Source organism: Ascidia mentula, chromosome 2 (assembly GCF_947561715.1).
Source record: "Ascidia mentula chromosome 2, kaAscMent1.1, whole genome shotgun sequence".
In the NCBI taxonomy this organism is placed as follows: domain Eukaryota; kingdom Metazoa; phylum Chordata; class Ascidiacea; order Phlebobranchia; family Ascidiidae; genus Ascidia; species Ascidia mentula.
The window spans coordinates 11582196-11600689 of record NC_138567.1 but is presented as its reverse complement, the minus strand read 5'-3'; the positions used below and the strand labels follow the sequence as shown (position 1 = coordinate 11600689).

Sequence of the window (18494 nt, the reverse complement as noted above, 5' to 3'; positions counted from 1 at the left end):
ATAACAATACTTCCTATAGGTGTTGTATAAGATCGATTATTTACTTTGTAAAGATATATTTTAAGGCCTTTCTTTAGAATTGTTTTGCAAATCTTATGTTTACCAATCTTTACACATGAAGTAAGTGTACCAGCGGAAAACTAATGATGTTCGTTGCAAATATTTCCGATGAAAAACAGGTTTTGAAATGCTTTATGTTTCTTCTTGGTAGAACGGACTTCTGATGTATGGTCAGGGCAGAGCTAGCGATCTGTTCGCCATTGAAATGTACAAAGGAAAAGTCGACTTGATCATCGACCTCGGTTCTCAAACTTCAAGGGTAAATAACCTTTCGCACACTAGCTAATTTTTTTTGTCTTTTTTGCCTCAACTGTGTATGCCTTCGTGTCAAGCTTACATGAAATTGATTTGACTCTCATAGTTTGCGCATTCTTTAGTTAATTCGGTATGAGTATAATTTTTGGATTATAGAAGCAGTATTACGGCATCAGATGGCCACAAACTTGAGCTACAATGGCTTATACAGTATTAGTTCAACTTGTTGGACAAAGTTTACCATTTACGTTCAGGTCCCTTGTCCCACCTCAAACCGCTTGTACGATGGAAAATGGCATCAAGTTAAAGTAACGAGGTTGAAGAGGCAAGTCGTGTTCAACGTGGATGGCGCGAAGACGACCCACACGATTGGTGTAAGTAAATCTGCTTTAAATAATTAAAAAAAGGTCTGTCGCTCCAGCCTGCATATCCTACATATTAGGCGATGCTTAGACATACTTCCGCTAGACGGCGCATCAGTGCTTTAAATGGTTTGCTCTTCAACGTGGTCACTTGTGCTTTATAGCAAGCCTATACACGATACCATCTGCCTAGACCAATATGAGCATGATGCTTGTCCATAACGCAGTAAATATAATACTCCCTACTTTAAAGTCGATTTAATAATTATGTCTTACGTCAGGATGGTCTCCTTTTTATAGACACGAATTGTTTTTCGACGTGAGGGCCCAAACTACCTTAAAACGTCTACAACAGTGCACCATAGAACTAAAAATCCTCAATTAGTTCAATAAAAAGATGCAGATGACAAAAGACGTATATCCGGGTAACCAAAGTTGCACTCTGCACCGGAATAGAAATACGTACCTTTAACAAAACAAGCGTAACCAAAACAAAGCATTCGGTACAAATTCCCGCTTCCCACGTTATTCGTAATCGTACCTTTATATAAACTGAAAAAAAAACACTCAAACCAAAGCCGCTATCTAAAACACTATAGCGTTTCATTCTTAGATAAAATAAATTCCGTAAGCACCTTAAGACATTTTGGAATCTTTAAATCACTGAAAAACCAAAGCTGCTGCTGCTGCATTTCGCAGGGTATGAAAACCAAGCTTGATCTGTCGAGCAGCATGTCTGTAGGAGGAGCCGACTACGGTACAGGATTCCGACCACTCCGCGGTTTGTGGACTTCACCGAATCGACAAGGCTTCGTCGGCTGCGTGCAGAACGTGGTGATCGACAAAGACATCGTTGACCTAAGGGTAGGTTTTAATAAATCAACATGGAAGATTAGAACGCTATGTAAGAATGTGTAGTTCAAAATTAATTTCAAATGTACACGTTTGTTTTGGTTTGTTGTCATGGAGATTTTATCAAAACGGAGGGTTTTTGCTGAGTTACTTATGGGGTCATGACAGGTTATGTATTAAATAATTATATCTAGTTCACCTCGCAGTATATGATCAAATTTTGTGCGAACAACGTGTTTCTGTTTCGTAACGGGTGTCTAACTTACAAGCTAAAATCATTATTATATACTGTGTATTTGAAGGTATTCAATGCACGCCCAAAAACAAACGATGCCTGAAAGTTTATCATATGTTATATAACGCCTTCTCGCGAGAAGTTGCCAACATAATGAGATAATAGGCACTTGAACTTGAATATGCCATTAAAGTCAAGGTCGTTAGATGGGCAATCGCCTTCACTTCCTGAGGATGTACGTGTTTTTGATCGCTCACGGTTTTTGAGATAAGTGATTGGTCACCCCATTGTACGGTGTGGCGTCGTCCGTATGAATTATTGATTAATATTAGACAGTTTTACTGTGGCTGTGACGTAACAACAAACTCGACAATGAAAATAACCTTGAAGTAATGACCATGGGATGACGTTGGCACATCTAGGCATATAGGAACGTGCTACCTGCGTCATTTGTTTTGGTTGTTAGAAATAGTTCTTTTGGTGCATCAGCCAAAACGATCTGTTGATATTTTAAATGCATTCTTAGCATTTTTGTTATGCTCGGTAAATGCCCAATACGTTCCATACAGACTGCGCAGAAGCGTCAAAATGTTATCCTGCACTTTCCAGGAGCTTTGTTTTGTCTATACGTTCAGCAAATCGATCTTATTGTAAACCTAAATCCACTCCTCTTCTGGCATGATCGTACGGGAAACTTACAATCTGTTGCAAAACCACCAACCCATACAAGCCATACGGGGGTTTCTTTTGGATGATTTATTTTATCATTGACATATGGATCAGAGGACAAATGAAACTTTAAAGTCTTTTTCTTTCACCCTGATTTTAACTTCAACGTGATTTGCTATTTTGTCCGCGTATATTCCTCTATGCGTCATTTCGACTCATTGATCTTTTGCTATCCGCAAACCGAGGCTCGGGAAGATAATGAAACCTCTGAAGATAATAAGGTGAAATCCCATTTACGCGACACAGGAAGAATCCATATACGAAACAACTTTTTACTCGTTTTTTTGCATTATGAATGACATTGCTATCGTTTGGGTCATAAAGGGGCGTTGAAGTCGATTATAGTGAAGGATAGGGCGAGGAGATATCGATTTAGTATTTTTTATACTTAGCGAATGGGATCCGATTAATACCCGTCGATGTAGTTTGTTTGTATACTTAAATCAGTTTCAATTTCACCACATTATTTTATGTTTCATTTTATTTAAATGTATGTTGCGGGGATGGCAGCCGTAAAGGTTTGGCCTTTCCATAAAACACTGTGGAATCACTACGGAAATAAAGTACTTTGCATCAAAACCACGTGGAAGAGTAATTCTGAAGTTCCTTACAGCACTTTGCTACTCAAGCTGCCCTGTTTATTGCTAATAAAAGTCTCGCCAGAAGAACCCTATTTTAATTACTCACGGCACTATGGGATTGCATCATCAGATATTAAATTACCAAAGCGCAATAATTAAAAACGTCCTTTCTCAGTATTCCATTTTTGCGTGTGGCCAGATTACGTGCAATCAATCAAACCGTGGAGATCCAGTAAAACGTCCAAGAAATTACCTTCGACTATATGGAATCTTTGCGTGGATTTGTTTGTGTTCCGATACCGTTTCTTCCAAAAAGTTGCGTTTGGACGGAATTTTATTAGTTCTTCATTCATTTGCTTATGATAAAAGTAGATGTAAACTTTGTCCTACATACTGGTTGCAACCGTGTCACATGTAAGGTCTACAGTAGAACTTTCCGTGTAAAATTTCTATGTTAAGACGAGAAGGTCGCACGAACATTTCTCGTGCAAAATGTCCCTTGGCGTCTGTAATTAGATGACAAACAACCGGATTAAGCAGCGTTGGCGGTCTTAATTGCAACGAAATGCATCCCACCCTCATCGACTACTCCCTTAGCGTCACGGTGTGTCCCGATGTGCGTGTCGTCCACCGTAGCACGCGCAGAGACCAAAGCGAACGACTCCATTACAAATCCCTGATCGCTCAGCAGTGATAAATTTTTTATACACGACCCTGTCGGGCATCAGTATCAAACCCAGATCGCCAAATTGATTCTGTCACAATCACATCCACCCTGACCGGTCCGCGCAGCTCTCCTGGGACTTGCGAAGCCGGACGCGGCGAAAACGAGAGAAGCCGAAGCCTTTTTCCTTTTTTCTCTTCGACGAGAGACGGAGAGAGAGAATGAACGCGGAGCTGGAAGAACTAAAAGCGAGTTGATCAGGGCGAGGAAATGATGTCGTGCCGCTCAAAGCGAATTCAATTATGGCGCAGGATGGGATGTAGGGACTGGTCGCGGCTGCTTGCTGTTCATGTCGGGGTTTTCTAATAGGTCTCACTGGGACCTAGGCCCGATGCGTGCAGTCGGTTTGGGAAATTCGCATTACGAATGAAAAGCGTTAATAAAATGACTAATCAGTTGTGGTAATGGAGTTCATCATGCGAAAGGTTTGCGGTATAAATGATTGCAGCCAAACAGTCAAACATCTTTAAAGAACTCTGTATTGTAGTCATACTAGACAGTTAAAATATTCGGGAGAAAAAAACTCCCAAGGATTTGTGTTAAACGTTATCTGTCGTTGTTTGGAGGCATTTTGTTTTTAGGATTTGAGAGTTTCCGGAAATTTAACAGAAAATAAGAATCAGTTGAAAGCTCTGTGCGGTTGTGTTAAGAAACCCTCGCATACCGAAAACAAATAAGAAAACGTGTACAACTATTTGCAAAGTGATCCTCTGCGAGAAAGCGATTTAACATTGGGATATTTGCCGACAAGATTTAAAATTCCCAACCACCGCTCGAGCGTTACTTATTCATGCCCATTTTGAAAAAATATTTTCCAATGCGACCATGACTGAAATGCAACGTCACCGAATCGACAGGGTAACTAATCAGCATCGTGCATAACGCGATGCACACGCTGATGGCGAGGATATATTGATCCACCTTGTTTCGTTTTTTGGGTCATCGCCTCAACCAAGTGTTAGTAGTCTGCAAAAACTTAGTGAATAACCTTGGTTTCTGCTTCTTATCCTTAAAGTTAATCGCTCACTGGGACCTGTAGAACAGATGATCGGCCATGTACAAGCATTAGTTACTTCAACGCCAGCGAGCGAATTCGCGTTCACGTTAAAATCTCATCGCAAAAAAGGGGTTTCTTAAAATTGTAAGTTCCCGAAATGGTATCGTCAGACTCAAGGGACCGAAAAGTTGTCGCAACGTGATTACTCTCTACCGATGATTGCAGGCATTTTGTTGGTATATAAATTCTTTTTTGGCAAAATCGTTTTCACAAAATTTCAACGATTCGGTAGCCTACTATATTATTTCTTGGCAGCATGAGCACTCTTTCATAAAGGTTTTACGTCTAAAGCCTTCTACAAAAGTTGTTTGCAACGCTTGTGTTCCGCAACCCAATGCGACCGAACAACGAGTCCCTGCAGCATCGACAATTTGCTTTAATTTGAGAGAGAAAAGTTTGCTGCCTTTTACAAGCATAATCACAAATGTAATGACAAGGTTCAACACATTTAGTGGTGACTCGCCGATTGGCTAACAGTTAAGTGCAGTCACATTCGACATGTACAAATAAGCTGTCAAAGCTGTAGTAAGTCTTCAATGCACCAGCCTTAGCACAGATAAAAATGATCGAAGATATTTGAAGCATTATGTCAGGTGAAACACGAACAGGAATCTCAAGTTCTTGATCGATTTTTGTCAAGGCGAATTGAAGCCTAGTGACGAAAGCAATGGTGGCGGGTTTTCATTAACTGTCTCCACCCTTTACATTCCAACCCTCTGTGCAGACTGCGGTAGGACGGCCTTATTATACCCTTTAAGTAGAGGCGGCTATTGCCTGTTTGCAATTCAATTTTAATGGATTTATCTTCGTCAATTGGAACGGGGACCGTCACGGCCTCCACCGTTAAAATGGCCACCCTGTTATGTCTGCAGTGCATGCATCTGCACGGTCCCCCACTCAACATGTGCACCTCATATTTTAAGGTGAATATGCTGGCGTATATATGGGCTGGATCTCGAGTTACATTTACGTTGGAAATCTACATGTTGTTTTTGTTGTAATTTTTTGAAAAGCCAATGGGAACAAATGGGCTTGGAAACATTTCTCTTGCTGCAAAATATCGAATATGTGCTTGATGTTCAGTTAAATCTTTTTGGTGGCTACAAAAGCCAGTAGCAATGTTGTTGGATAAAACTGTATCCCTCCGTTGCTTTTGTGGTCTTGCAGCACTTGAGCAGTCGAACGTTCTTATCGCGTGAATATACTCTGGCTTCATGCGCCCTCCTATAGCAGAAGCGCGATGGTTTTATAATGCACACACATACTATACAGTGTTTGATGCTGGCCACAGTAAAAAATGGCGCGGACAGTGACCTTATTGCGTTCAACCTCGAACAAGCGCTTTTATTTGGAAAACTTTACCACCCTATAGCTTGGTTCAATATTGCAACTAAACCCCAACAATCCATGTATTTTTCATAGTCGCTCGCACAGTCGTCGGGTCGGAATATGGGACCTTCCTCGCTCGGTTCAGGGGAAATAACATCCTTCTGTGGGGGACTCGGAGGAAGACAGTGCAATTCGAATCCGTGTAGGAACGGAGCGTCGTGTACTGAGGGGATGAACCGGTTTATTTGTGACTGCAGCCGGACATCGTACAGAGGAACGACTTGTGCCGAAGGTGGGATTTGAACGCTTCGGCCACAAGCCAAAGACACTAAAAAACTATTTTTTGTAATACAGTATGTCCCCTAAGAAAGGCAAGTTTATTTGAAAGTTTGAATTCTTACATTGCGATCTCATTGTGTTAACATCCAGATAAGTGGCATTGGAAAATTTACCAACCTGCGATGTGGCCTGTTTTAATACTATCTGCACAGAAAAAGTGCCCCTCTGCAATTTTTCGTTCATTCCAAAGTGCAATGTGAACAAACACAATTGAAGCGATCGATAAAAAAACGATCCTCCGTCAAAATAATGAAAATCTCATTGTTTGACAGCTGTCATGTCCGCTAGTTTCAACGCGTCACAATTCATGGCTTTCCGTATGGACCAGAGCGTACAAACCGAAGGAGAGGACATCTCCCTCAGGTTTCGGACGCCATTGAGCTCAGGTTTGTTCATATGTTTTAATCAACGAGGGTTATTCTCTCCCTGAATAACAGTCATTGCAATTATCGGTGTGAGGACGTGAAGATTTCCACACATAGTTTTACATTCAATGTCTTGAAATAGCTGTAACATATTGTGGGTTTGTTTTGCTTTAAATGTAGGATATTCTCACTTCGGCTGTTCAGCGATAACATATAAACATTTTAACACAATGTCAAGTTGTCACAAACATGTCATTGAGTGGACCTATCATAACCCCAAAAGTAGACAAACGGCTATCTCGACATTCATCAAAAATAGACAAAATATGCATTTATCAAGGTTGCTGTTTATCAGAATTTTCATTTAAATTATCGGCTTCCATAAAAAAACCACAACCGTTGTTCGTCAGGTTTGCTTTTCGCAACCGCTTCCAGCAGAACGAAGGATCGGATGAGCATAGAAGTAGAAAACGGCCGACTGAAGCTGACCGTCGACCTGGGTACGTTACTTGAGTCACTTGATTTTGTCCGATCGTTGTCAAATAAATCAACAATTTCAGCACCGTTCCTTATTATTATTTGTGCACCGCCGTGACCCCTGTATCACTTAATGTATGTTATGGTTTAGCAGGTACATTTTTATTGGATTTATTCCAATTAAATAGTGCCTGTATGTGAGTTAAAATGTCACTGTAGTGCTGGATTCGGATAAGTTCAATCTATAATATTGAAAATGTTAATCCATCGAACGACGATCGACAAATGTACTGCTGTCGTGTATTTAATGGCAAGAATAATATCATCAAAAGTACTGCAGCGAGCAACATATTTGTGACCACAACGTGCACAATGATCTTTTTGTTCATTTCTTCAGTGATGAGGGTGACAAGCTTATATTTTTGTTGTACAGACTGCACCGTGCCCAACTGCACCGCACCTCGTAAGTCATCACACACGCACCATTTGCACATCACGTGTCTTTGTTTTTTTGTGTTATGCGTCACGTCATTTGACCTTCAATGTTGTGTTCCGCTCTCTGTCACGTGACCGCCTCCGCCCAATTAGCCGGTCGGGACGTCACAAAAGCCCGCGTTCTCCCGAACAAATAAGTTTACGCTCATTTGTTTTGCGGTAAGTTTGAGTTCTAACCAGAGAAAGAAAAGTTTGCCGGTATCAACGCAACGGTAGGTCGTTCGTATTTTGGCAAGCTACATACCTCAGGGGGGAAATGCCATGACTAAGTCCAAAACTGGCCAACATATTGTAAATCCAAGCCATGCACACCGTATAAAAGTTTCATCCGGGCTTCCATCTGTGCAAAGCTGGTTGAAACTCCTATTCCCGTGGGCTTGGCGACTTCTCTGACACTGGAGGTTGAATAATTCACGAGCAACGAGGTTAATCCGCGCGCTTTGGGAACCGCCGTCGTTGACGGGTCGAACTTTTAAATTTCTTCACACTTTCGCATACGTCGAACCATGCCGGGGTGCAGACACCTGATAGATTAATATTTGTAGTAACGACATTGTGGCATTCCTAATTACACATCGTTAATTTATAAAGTAATACTTGTATGAATACTGCTTTTTGTTAAAGGTGACAAGGTACCATCCATGTTTTGCCAACTTGAACTTAGGACTTATAAATAAAAAAAGTCCATATAACGCGGACCTACTGGATTTTTTCAATGTTTTCTCAATGGCCTTATGGAGAAAATTAATCCAATTTCAGGCACTGCAAAAACGTGTAACTTTAGTCTTTCGATTTATGTTGAGCGTTATCCGCCAGTCCCTGTAGGAACGTGTACATGATAGAGTTGCGAATTCTGGGAACTTTCATATTAATTATCCCAAGCAATTGAGATATTTCACAATAAAAAACATTCACGAAACCACCTTCAACAAACTAAATCAATTCACAGCCCGGGTTTTTGCATGTGTTGCTCTCATACAGGTAGCGGCCCGGACACGATGAGAAGTGGATTCGGTCTCAACGATCGTAAATGGCACAGCGTGAAGTTGTCCAGGCGTGGAAACCGCATTACCTTCGGGGTGGACGGAATGCACAAAGGAAGTAAGTAACAACTCGGCTGGCTTTAATGTAATTAAGTGTGGGTTATACCAGATCTCCAATGATAAGTGGTTTAACACGGTATAGTAAGCCAAAACAAATCACGGTAGCTTTATTTGCTTTGGTTTGCTTTCGTGGCAGCGAAATTGTTTATTTAAAAATTTTGCCTTTTTTATGGCGCTGTTCTTGTTTTTACACTGATACAGAGCAAAATATGTTGTTGGACCTTTTGAATCACCAACCTATGTTATTATGCGTTGTGATTCATCACGTTTTGTCAAGCTAAAAAAAACCATTGTCCCGATAATTATCTGTGATTACTGACCTATGCGATGCGGTTGACATTCAGCCAACTCGTCATCCCATCTTGCAACGCGATAAAATCAGTCTTCAGGGGAGATTCCAAAGTATAATGTGTGTGGTACCAACCATAATAACATCGGGTAACATGTTGGTCGCATTTGGCAATGCATTTAGCCTGTTTGCTTGTGCCTCTATTGATAAAAACTTACAAGGTATGCTGGGGTGGACAAAACGATGTGGCAATTTTATTGACATGCTAAAATTAGCTTTTATTTGTTAAATAATTAGGTAGTTGTGTTATGCGACTTACGGCAAAATATCAGATTGTGTTTTAGAAACTGAAAAATGGCGGGTTTTGATTAAAACCGGATTAACTGTGGGCTTCTGCAGAAAAAAATTGAATGGGGGCAAATATTTCTATTATAAGTGATTTTCTTGCGGGGGAGGGGGGCAAGGGGTCGCTTGGCTCCGGAAGCTCACGACTCTAACGTTAAGTTGCTGGTTTCAATATTGAAAACCAGGCGGTTTTTCAAGTTCGACTACTTGTAATGAATAATGCAGGAACTCAATTCGGATGTCAGCAGTTTTCCTAAAACACTTGGCGGAACGAATAACTTGTAGAATTTAGGATCGTAAAAATATTGAAAAATTGTTTCCTTGACTTGAAACGTTTTTTAGGTGGTTGTCTTCTGATATATCGCCAACGTGTCAAACTACATTCCAGTATTTTTTTGATTAATACGTTCTTTTAATGAGGCCTGTTAAACACAATGTAGTGTATATATTCGGTATTTATTAAATGTAGTAAACCGGATAATAACCACATCATATAATCTACTGGATCTTCCGCAGCGAGTTGGTGCCTCGCCACCTCGTTTACTCGCTAATTGGCCGAATTCGATTGCGGAATTCGATTAGTAGCGATTTTAGGGGTGCGGTGGGAAGTGTCAATTCACGCTTTTTGCGCCCATAGACACGGGATGAAAAAAAAACCTCAAAAATAATCGAAAACCTTTCTTTGAAATATGCACATATAGGTATCACGTGTTTTTTTCGAAAATTCTGTTTAAAAACATGAAAATGTCTTGGTGTGTATAAAATCAACAGCTAATTGAACTGCAGCGCGTTTGGTGAAGGTAACGTGAATACATTTTAGTGAGTTTTTATGCTAAGATGCTTAGTGGGCTGTATACGTATATTTGATAGTGCAGTTTTCGGTGACTTACAACATAAAGCATTGACATCGGCAGCTAACTATTCGTCTCGTCTCTCCAAATACGACACATTAGCTTTGATATTTTCACTGTATGACTCGGATCGCTGGACGATCGCCGGGCCTGCGAGTTGTGCTGGGTGCGCAGGTTGTTGCATAATTTAAGGGGATCGAACGGCTCACAAATGCCGCACCCGGCGCTATGCGACTTGCTCAGTTGCCCCATTAGGCTAATTGTAATGCCGACGCATTGTTTTATGGTTTTCGCTTCCAATTTTCAGGACATGTAGGCGTTGCGACGCGATGGGGTGTTTACAAGGCTCGTATTCTTGTTCGGGAGTCGGGGGACCAGTTGTACGCATTGCAAATCTCAATCAATTTCGCATCGATAACTCCCCTTCTATTCTGCAATCTCCTTGTTGGCGGTGACTTTGTAGACAGTTTGGTTTTAGAACAGAATTAAACTTTGATCCGCAATGGTTGTCACACTAATGGAAAGTACATCAAGTCGTCGACACTTCGCCATGTTCTTTATTCATATAGAGCATATTTTTGCTTCCCCTTGGCTAAAGGTCGCGCTTTCCTAATGCAGTATTTAATTAAGCCTGACCTTATAATGCTTGTTCGCCCGCTGCCTCACGAAAAACATAACGGCAATTTTTACCGTTTCCACGTAAAAGCAATGTTTCCAAATAAGGAGGCATGTATGAGTGACGTTTCATGTCATCCACAGCACTGAGGTGCGCCAACACCGCCTTCCTGGCAAGGTGCTTCGGATGGAGATACCTCGCGTCGCGAAAGGACAGGCAAAAAAATCTCGGTGGGCGCTCTAAGAATGTGCGTTTCGTAGGCGACTCGTTCTATCGTAGTAGACCAGCGTATATATTGCTTATCTGTGTCTGAAATAATGGCAAAGCATATATACGCCTAGCTTTCCCCCTTACACTCTATCTTTTTGATTGGAAGGCGTGTTTTTTCCTGCTTAACCTCTGTGTAGCAATATTTGCATGAGGAAGATTTGTGCTTGCGGCACTCAGACAAAAACGCATGTTTGCGAGTATAATATGATGCATGGCGGCTGTGAAGCAAAGGGAGTGTAAAAAATGCGCATAGTAACATTCATTTACAGAAAAAATTATTTAGTTTGGCTTTTTTGTTAAAAAGCGTCCAAAATGATTCGTGGAAAATGTAATTAGCCCAAAAATTTAAATTGCTTAGAAATTTCAAGACCAAAAGACATTTGAATGAACACCTTGCGTAAAGTGCCACCCTTACGCAGCAAAACGCTGAAATATACTGTTAAGCCAACGGTATTAGAATCTTTCCTAATTAACACAAAAAACATAATGGGAACCGTTTTCCTAAAAATTTTCTCCGATTTTCCAGTCATCACTTCCGAAAAAAGATCCCAGAAACTCTATACATTTGTTAGTAGTTGGGATTGGGCCAAACTCAGGGGGCGGGTATTGATTCCCTCATCGATTAGCTCCTGCATGAACTCGTTTGGTGAATAAATCGCAATGCAACCGACTTGCAATCTGCAGTAAATCCATGCATTTAACGATGGATCAATTGGAAAATGGTGCGGGGTAGTGTGGTGGGACTTTTTTAAGTGAGTTAATGGGTTGATACTTTGGAAATGTAGAAAGCAAACTCGTGGTTTTCTGAAAGCTTTTGTTTTGCTGCGCAATTCTCAATACCAAGCATTTGTCGTAGTCTGAAGCTAACTGAAAAGCGATTTTTATTGTTTATTTTTGTTAGCACAACGGGATTCGAACCCACGATATTCTGTACACTAACAGGTTTTCGACCTGGTTGATGGGTTGAGCGTCATGACTATGTCGCTTAGCTTTTTTTACCACACCCCGGGTTATCCTGGGCACGAATGATGATCAGGTTTTCTTGTCGGTGTTGCCTTAATCTGCAACTTATCACCGGGCCCCCTACCAAGCGGAAAAAGTATATAAACATAGCATGGGTGAAAGTCAAGGTTATATGTGATCACTATATTTGACCTTCTAAATATAACTAGAACAACAAATTCCTTCACCAAAGTTTCATGTCCAAGTTCCACTCACATCTCAATAACGAAGTTAAGCGTTTATTTGCAAGCACAAAATCTACATGTAATTTCCAAAATCACATTTGTTATATTTTTGTCTTACTATATATTATGTGAGTTGTGGTGGTCGCGCACAGGTAGAAAAACATTTTTTCGGTTGGTTGCTGTTTTGCCCCAAAAAACAGGTTTATCTGGCCCTGCATAATTAGGGTCAAAAGGTAAGAGCATAAGGCGATTACATAAGAGCAACGGCCATAAACAGGATCCCTTTACAGCCCTTACTAAATTCCCTGCACTTTGTGCCTGCATGACCCACATTGCTAGGGTTTAAAACGCCACACAGGTGTCGAATGTTTGGCTCCCCGGGCCTTGTAAAAGTTGAGTGTTGATAGCTTTTATCCTTCGTAAATAATTCAACAGCAAGGCGCCAATGCTGCCACCCCAAAAAAGCAGCGGAAAGGAGAAGATCAATTTGTGCCCTCGCCTCGTGCTATCACGCAGTATAAATATTTCAGCCAGCTGTAATTTTCCGTGCCGATTTATTTTCACGTTACGGGACATGTATTATGCACGTGACGCCGTAGACCTCTTATGAAAATATATACTTGGACGAAGCAAACACTGACAAAATTTTGCGGGAAACATGGCCTACCTACGGTTGTTCTACCATCCACCGCACTGATAATGAATATTTCAGACGTATCTGAAATTTCTGTGCGAAGTTCTTTATGAAGGGCTACTGCAAGTTTTGACACTGGAGTGATGTGCCATGCTTGCTGTCTTTCAATTATTTAGCCAGTGTTTGTTTTGGAGCTTGATTGCACGTACTTTTCTTGGCTGTTTCTACAGATTTCTATCCTCTCTTTAGGCTTGTAGTCCCGTTATCGGCGTAAATCATTCCAGCAGCTTTGAGTGAAAAGCTGTCTTTTGTGGTTCACGTATTGTCACACTTTGCTTTGCAAGCGGAAAACATGACTCCCTGTTTGTATTTCAAGTAAAACCAACTATTCACACGGGACCCCGAAGGGGTTTACGTTAAAGTAGCACGTATAGTATAAGGCACCACAATGGTTTTGTACAAAAGATCAAAGATACTTTCTGTGATAGGCAAAGGTAGTGGTAATAGCTTAGAATAAAAACCCCGTCTAAAGTAATATTATTTAAACATTTTTTTGAGCGTAAATTTGTTTAAAACACTGATGTTCAAATAAACTTTTCCACTTTAGTTGCTTGTTCGGCGGATTTATTGCCGAAAGTATAGTAATTCACGCACATTTCGTTGTAGAACCTCTCGCGGGTCAGTACACCAAACTACAGTTCGACTCGATATACGTCGGTGGTATGGGCGACTCCAACACCACAACACCTTTTGCAGGGACAATCCAAAACGTCGTCTTCAACTCCAACTACCTTATAGACAGGTATACAGATAAGTAGTAACAGTGTGTCAGGGTACAATATCTCTGCATAACAAAACAGGTTTAAGCCTGTTGAGCCGAAGATCAAGTGATTTTAGGAATCCCTAATTACCCTGATAAGACCTATAGTTGATTAGAAGACTAAATATCGGTGAACATAAGTATGCGTTTAAATGTGCCAAAAGAACAGTTTAATATGCGAAATCTAATTCAGGTTTTTGCCGATGAAACCAAGCGGAACAGAACAACACGAATCAACTTGTAATGATTACATGTTATTTTCGCAGCTGTTTCAGAGAAGACATTCAATGTGATCAGAATGTCTCTTGGGACGAGGGTTTCGTCGTCGCTAAACCGGTAACTTTCAAGGGATCCGACAGCTACGTGGCCGTGAATACTCTGAACGCATACCAGTAAGCAGGAAAAAGAGCAATTTTTGAATCGTTGTTTTTCGTTTGCTCCAATTTAGAAAAACTACCCCGTAGGCTGTTTTTCACTGGAATATCGTCTGAGTAAATACATGTAGACATCTGATGGTTGTTTTTCGGTCGCTTTGACTTGACGAACAAACACATTAAACAAAGATAAGCGTTCCGTTCTCCTATTAAGTTTGCGAGAGATATTTTTATAATCTGCGATGATCCAACGGCAGACGTGAATCTCGGAGGGAAAATGAGATTTAATCTTCATGCTCCGGACACACAAATGGATTTTGTTGGCTGTCAATACACATTTTCTTCACCAAATTATTCGTTATTTGCATAGCAGTTTCTACGATTTGATTTCTGATATGCGTTTTACGTAAAAACTTTCAAAGCAAACTGACAAGATATCATATAGTTTCTTTATATTAAAGGCCGATGTCGATCTTCATGAGCATTCGTACAACTGTGATCGAAGGCTTGATTCTGTACAATGGTGGTAGCTCGGGAGACTTCGTGGCGCTCGAAATCTCTGAAGGCAAAGTGATGTATATTTACAATACGGGTAGCGGCGCCCAGGTGAGATATAACCCCACGGTGATAGTAAAGCTTGCATCGAATCTTGTGACTGAAACAAATTGATGGCAACTGTTGTGCAAAAGAACATTTGTGATGCGAAATATCACTGAATTTGGCATCAAGCGCCATTGTTACCGTCAATAAAATTTATTTGCACTCGAGCAATAATAAAACAAAAAGCTTCTTATTTGTTATTTCTACCCATGATAAATATCCCATTAACTTTTTGATAATCACCATTGAAATTGTTACCCAAAATTTTGTTTTTCTATTCAATGGAATTGAAATCATTGACTTGTCCAAGATGAGCGCAGTGTTTATCCCGCATAAATTCCTTATTATTTCTCAGTTATTGACGGTCGGCAACTTGGTGAACGACAACCGTTGGCACGACATTCGTATCGTCCAGACCGGCAACATTCACAATCTCACTGTCGACCAGCAAAGCGTTGCTCAGGATATTTCAGTAAACCTTAATTCAGGAAACAAAAACCTTGATTTAAGCGGTAAGTAATTCAAGGATTTTTTTGCTACGTAAAGGAGGAACGCTGGAAAATTTATATTGTTCAAAATTCTCGATCATTATGTGCATAGTACTTGATATTGAGTCAGATAAACGGTTTTTCATTTTTTCCTGCACGTAACATGCGAACTGTATTGCTTTCATGCCTTTGACTGAGCAGTAAATGCATTGTAAAATCATGGTAAAAATCCTATACAAACAATACGATTAAATACAAGTCACTGTAAATTTGATCCTACGTTTGTGGCTTGGACGAGTCTTGCCATGCCAAACTACTGCCGGTTTGCTGACAACTGATTTTTTACAGGAAAGCTGTACGTGGGCGGTGTGCCATCAAGCTTTTACCGGAGAGACGATTTGCTGGTCAGCGTGGCTTCCAGAATCGGTTTCCAGGGCTGCATGGGATCGTTTGAAATCAACGGCGTGTTGCAGGATATGACAGTTACCAGTGGCAAGAAAGTTGTCGGTGACGTCGGTGTCGGCTGCTTGCGTAAGAATGATTGATTTGAAATAAATTGAGCAATTTGACGTTGTTATATTTAGATGCAACATAAACAAGTTGTATGATAAGGGATTGGAAAGTGAAATTTACACAACAAACTAACTGTTTGCATCAAATCCTCGAAAGCAGATTTCTTTTTTGGCAACATAATATATAACTGCATCATATAGTATTCACATTTTTAAATAGAATGGGCTACGTATTATCCATTTCCTACAAACTGTCGAATTTACGCAATAACAAATCGAATTTCAATCCCTTTATAATTTTACGAGCTATCAAATCATTCGTTCCGACGAGCCTAAAATATTCCTCTTATCGAAAATTTCTTTCCGGTTGTTCAGAGCCGTCACCGTCATGCTCACCAAGCCCATGCAGTAACGGGGGGATTTGCATCCAACAGTGGGACGGCTACATATGTGACTGCAGTCTTACCTCGTATGTGGGCCGAAAATGCCAACAACGTAAGTTGCGTTCGCTTTTGTCATAACGTTTTGTCTATATGTAAGAGCTTGTATTATGAAATGCCTGACAGAAGTAGATCCTTTTACTTTAAAGTACCGGGTAAATTCAATGTTTCAAAACTAGCAAAGTTGGCTCGTATACTTTTCATAAAAAATGCAAACTGTGGAGAAATAATTAAATTAGTTTCATGTATTTTCAACTTTCCAGTTTATTTAATTGTATTTCCAGTAGTTCTTCACTGTTTTTGTACATAAAAAACGCACAGATGTTTCATGTTGCCATCAACCTAACATTCCATTATCTAATAACTTCAGATCAGACCTATTGATAGTCTGTATATAAGAGGCCAACTTGAATACACGTCCGCCACTCACATATCATAACCAATATTTATTTTTTCCGGTACAATTAAGACGTCAGTACACTAACCGGTAAGCAAATCAAAACGAGAGAGTGCTGTGCCGCCTTTTTTCCTTGCCACACTCACGCTTCTCTCTTTTTCATGCGAGTGCCCGTGACTTCCCCGGGCGCTGTGTATTCCGACAGAACGCATGCACTGGGCGCTTGCTGCTGTGTGCGACACGCCGCCCGGTCACGTGGTCGCGAACGCACGCTACAGCGAACTCAAGAACACTTTTCAAAATACGTCACCCGTCCTAGTGTTTTGTGACACGTTATTCCTCACTAATACGACTTACCCGATTGGACGCTTTTGTTGTCTAAATACGGAACACTTATATTGTATATGAAAAATGGTATAGAATTTTTAAAGAGCAATGATAACATCGCCCCCCTTTTCCTGTTAATCTTTGGGATTCGTATTTATTCAATTTCGCCATTTTGCATATGTAACCATGTTACTCCACCACGTTAACTTATAAAAGTAATTCCAACTTACCTGTCATTATAGAAACTCTCGATACAACATAATTTCAATCATTTTCCACCTGATTAGAAAGGTTAACTGGATTATTCGTATAACATTGGTTAAATGAAAGACGAGGCGATGAAAATATTCAACTTGTTTGCTAATTCACCATTTCATTTCGTGTTTGAAAAATCAAAGTTTTACCTAAAAAACCTGTTGATCAGTTGATCAGTGAAGTAAAGCATGGTGTGCCGGATTTTCTGCATGGTGTGCATGTCATACAACATTTTACCACCATTGCGCAGCAACCAAAGTCCTCGCTGCATCCAAACTCCATATATTAACTCTATACCAAAGGTTGTGACGTCGGGGTTGTCTATTATATTCTATCCCAAAGGTCCACGTAGATCCATTGCCACGGCCATGACAGTAATACCGTACGTGGTGTGGTTTTGCAGATGACCATAGCTATCGCTTCGGTGTCGATACTGGGCTAATACTGTACAACTGGCGGGACGACTATCCCAGTACCAGAACCGACAAACTGGGTCTCGGTTTTGCCACCTCGCAGAGAAACTGCGTAATTCTGCGTGTGAGCGGTTATACAAACCCGCCCGAGCAGGACTTTCTACAGCTTTCGATCGTGAGTGTGTGTCGGCGAACGCCTTCTCAGTCCCACAGCCCCCGCGCGCGCTGTGATGCTCGCGGGTGCATTTCCCTGGAGTCTGGCCGGGGTACAAAAAAACCCAAACAATTAACGATTGGGTTTTTAACCTCATAACATTCACATGATAATTAGGAAGTTTTTAAAAAGTCCAAAAAACAACACACCCTTTGCCCAAAGATCGTGACTTCATTCGATGTGGTGCCTATATGATATTGATTAAACCGGTTACATATAGCAGAGTTTTGGGACGTGGGACTGAGAACCGCCGTTTTAGCTTTACTGTACCCTACCCTTACAATGTACTTTTTGTTTTGTATTATGGCGGCCACCAGAACACTTGAGCTCTTCCGCTTACCTCTTCAACGGCGGCCTAATCGTCTCAGAGCTGCCACTGCGCAGTGTGCGTTACGACGCGCTAAAAATTGAGTTCGCTACAACCGAGCAAGACGCCGTGCTCTTGTCTGTGCTCTCGGCCATGCTTAGGCCTCCCAAAGACTTTCTTCGTCTCAGCATT

At 40.8% G+C, this 18494-nt stretch overlaps 1 protein-coding gene across 7 annotated transcripts in view; it reads left to right on the top strand.

Moving 5' to 3' along the window:
- The window catches only part of LOC145890641 (neurexin-1-like), a 142378-nt gene that overhangs the window by 13905 nt on the left and 109979 nt on the right, over window positions 1–18494 (top strand). For 5 of the 7 annotated variants that reach the window (XR_014399571.1, XM_082981765.1, XM_082981767.1 and 2 more), the window contains exons 7-23: window positions 212–319; window positions 570–689; window positions 1377–1541; window positions 6278–6476; window positions 6796–6909; window positions 7299–7388; window positions 7799–7828; window positions 8842–8961; window positions 11208–11294; window positions 13822–13957; window positions 14242–14367; window positions 14811–14955; window positions 15305–15461; window positions 15786–15968; window positions 16325–16444; window positions 16859–16876; window positions 17772–17956. Coding sequence is in view for 6 of the 7 variants with exons in the window: in XM_082981765.1 (XP_082837891.1) it covers window positions 212–319; window positions 570–689; window positions 1377–1541; window positions 6278–6476; window positions 6796–6909; window positions 7299–7388; window positions 7799–7828; window positions 8842–8961; window positions 11208–11294; window positions 13822–13957; window positions 14242–14367; window positions 14811–14955; window positions 15305–15461; window positions 15786–15968; window positions 16325–16444; window positions 16859–16876; window positions 17772–17956 (2103 nt within the window). In the remaining variant the exon portion in view is untranslated. The remainder of the gene's footprint in view (window positions 1–211; window positions 320–569; window positions 690–1376; window positions 1542–6277; window positions 6477–6795; window positions 6910–7298; window positions 7389–7798; window positions 7829–8841; window positions 8962–11207; window positions 11295–13821; window positions 13958–14241; window positions 14368–14810; window positions 14956–15304; window positions 15462–15785; window positions 15969–16324; window positions 16445–16858; window positions 16877–17771; window positions 17957–18494) is intronic. The other 2 variants (XM_082981764.1, XM_082981763.1) reach the window with 2 other exon arrangements.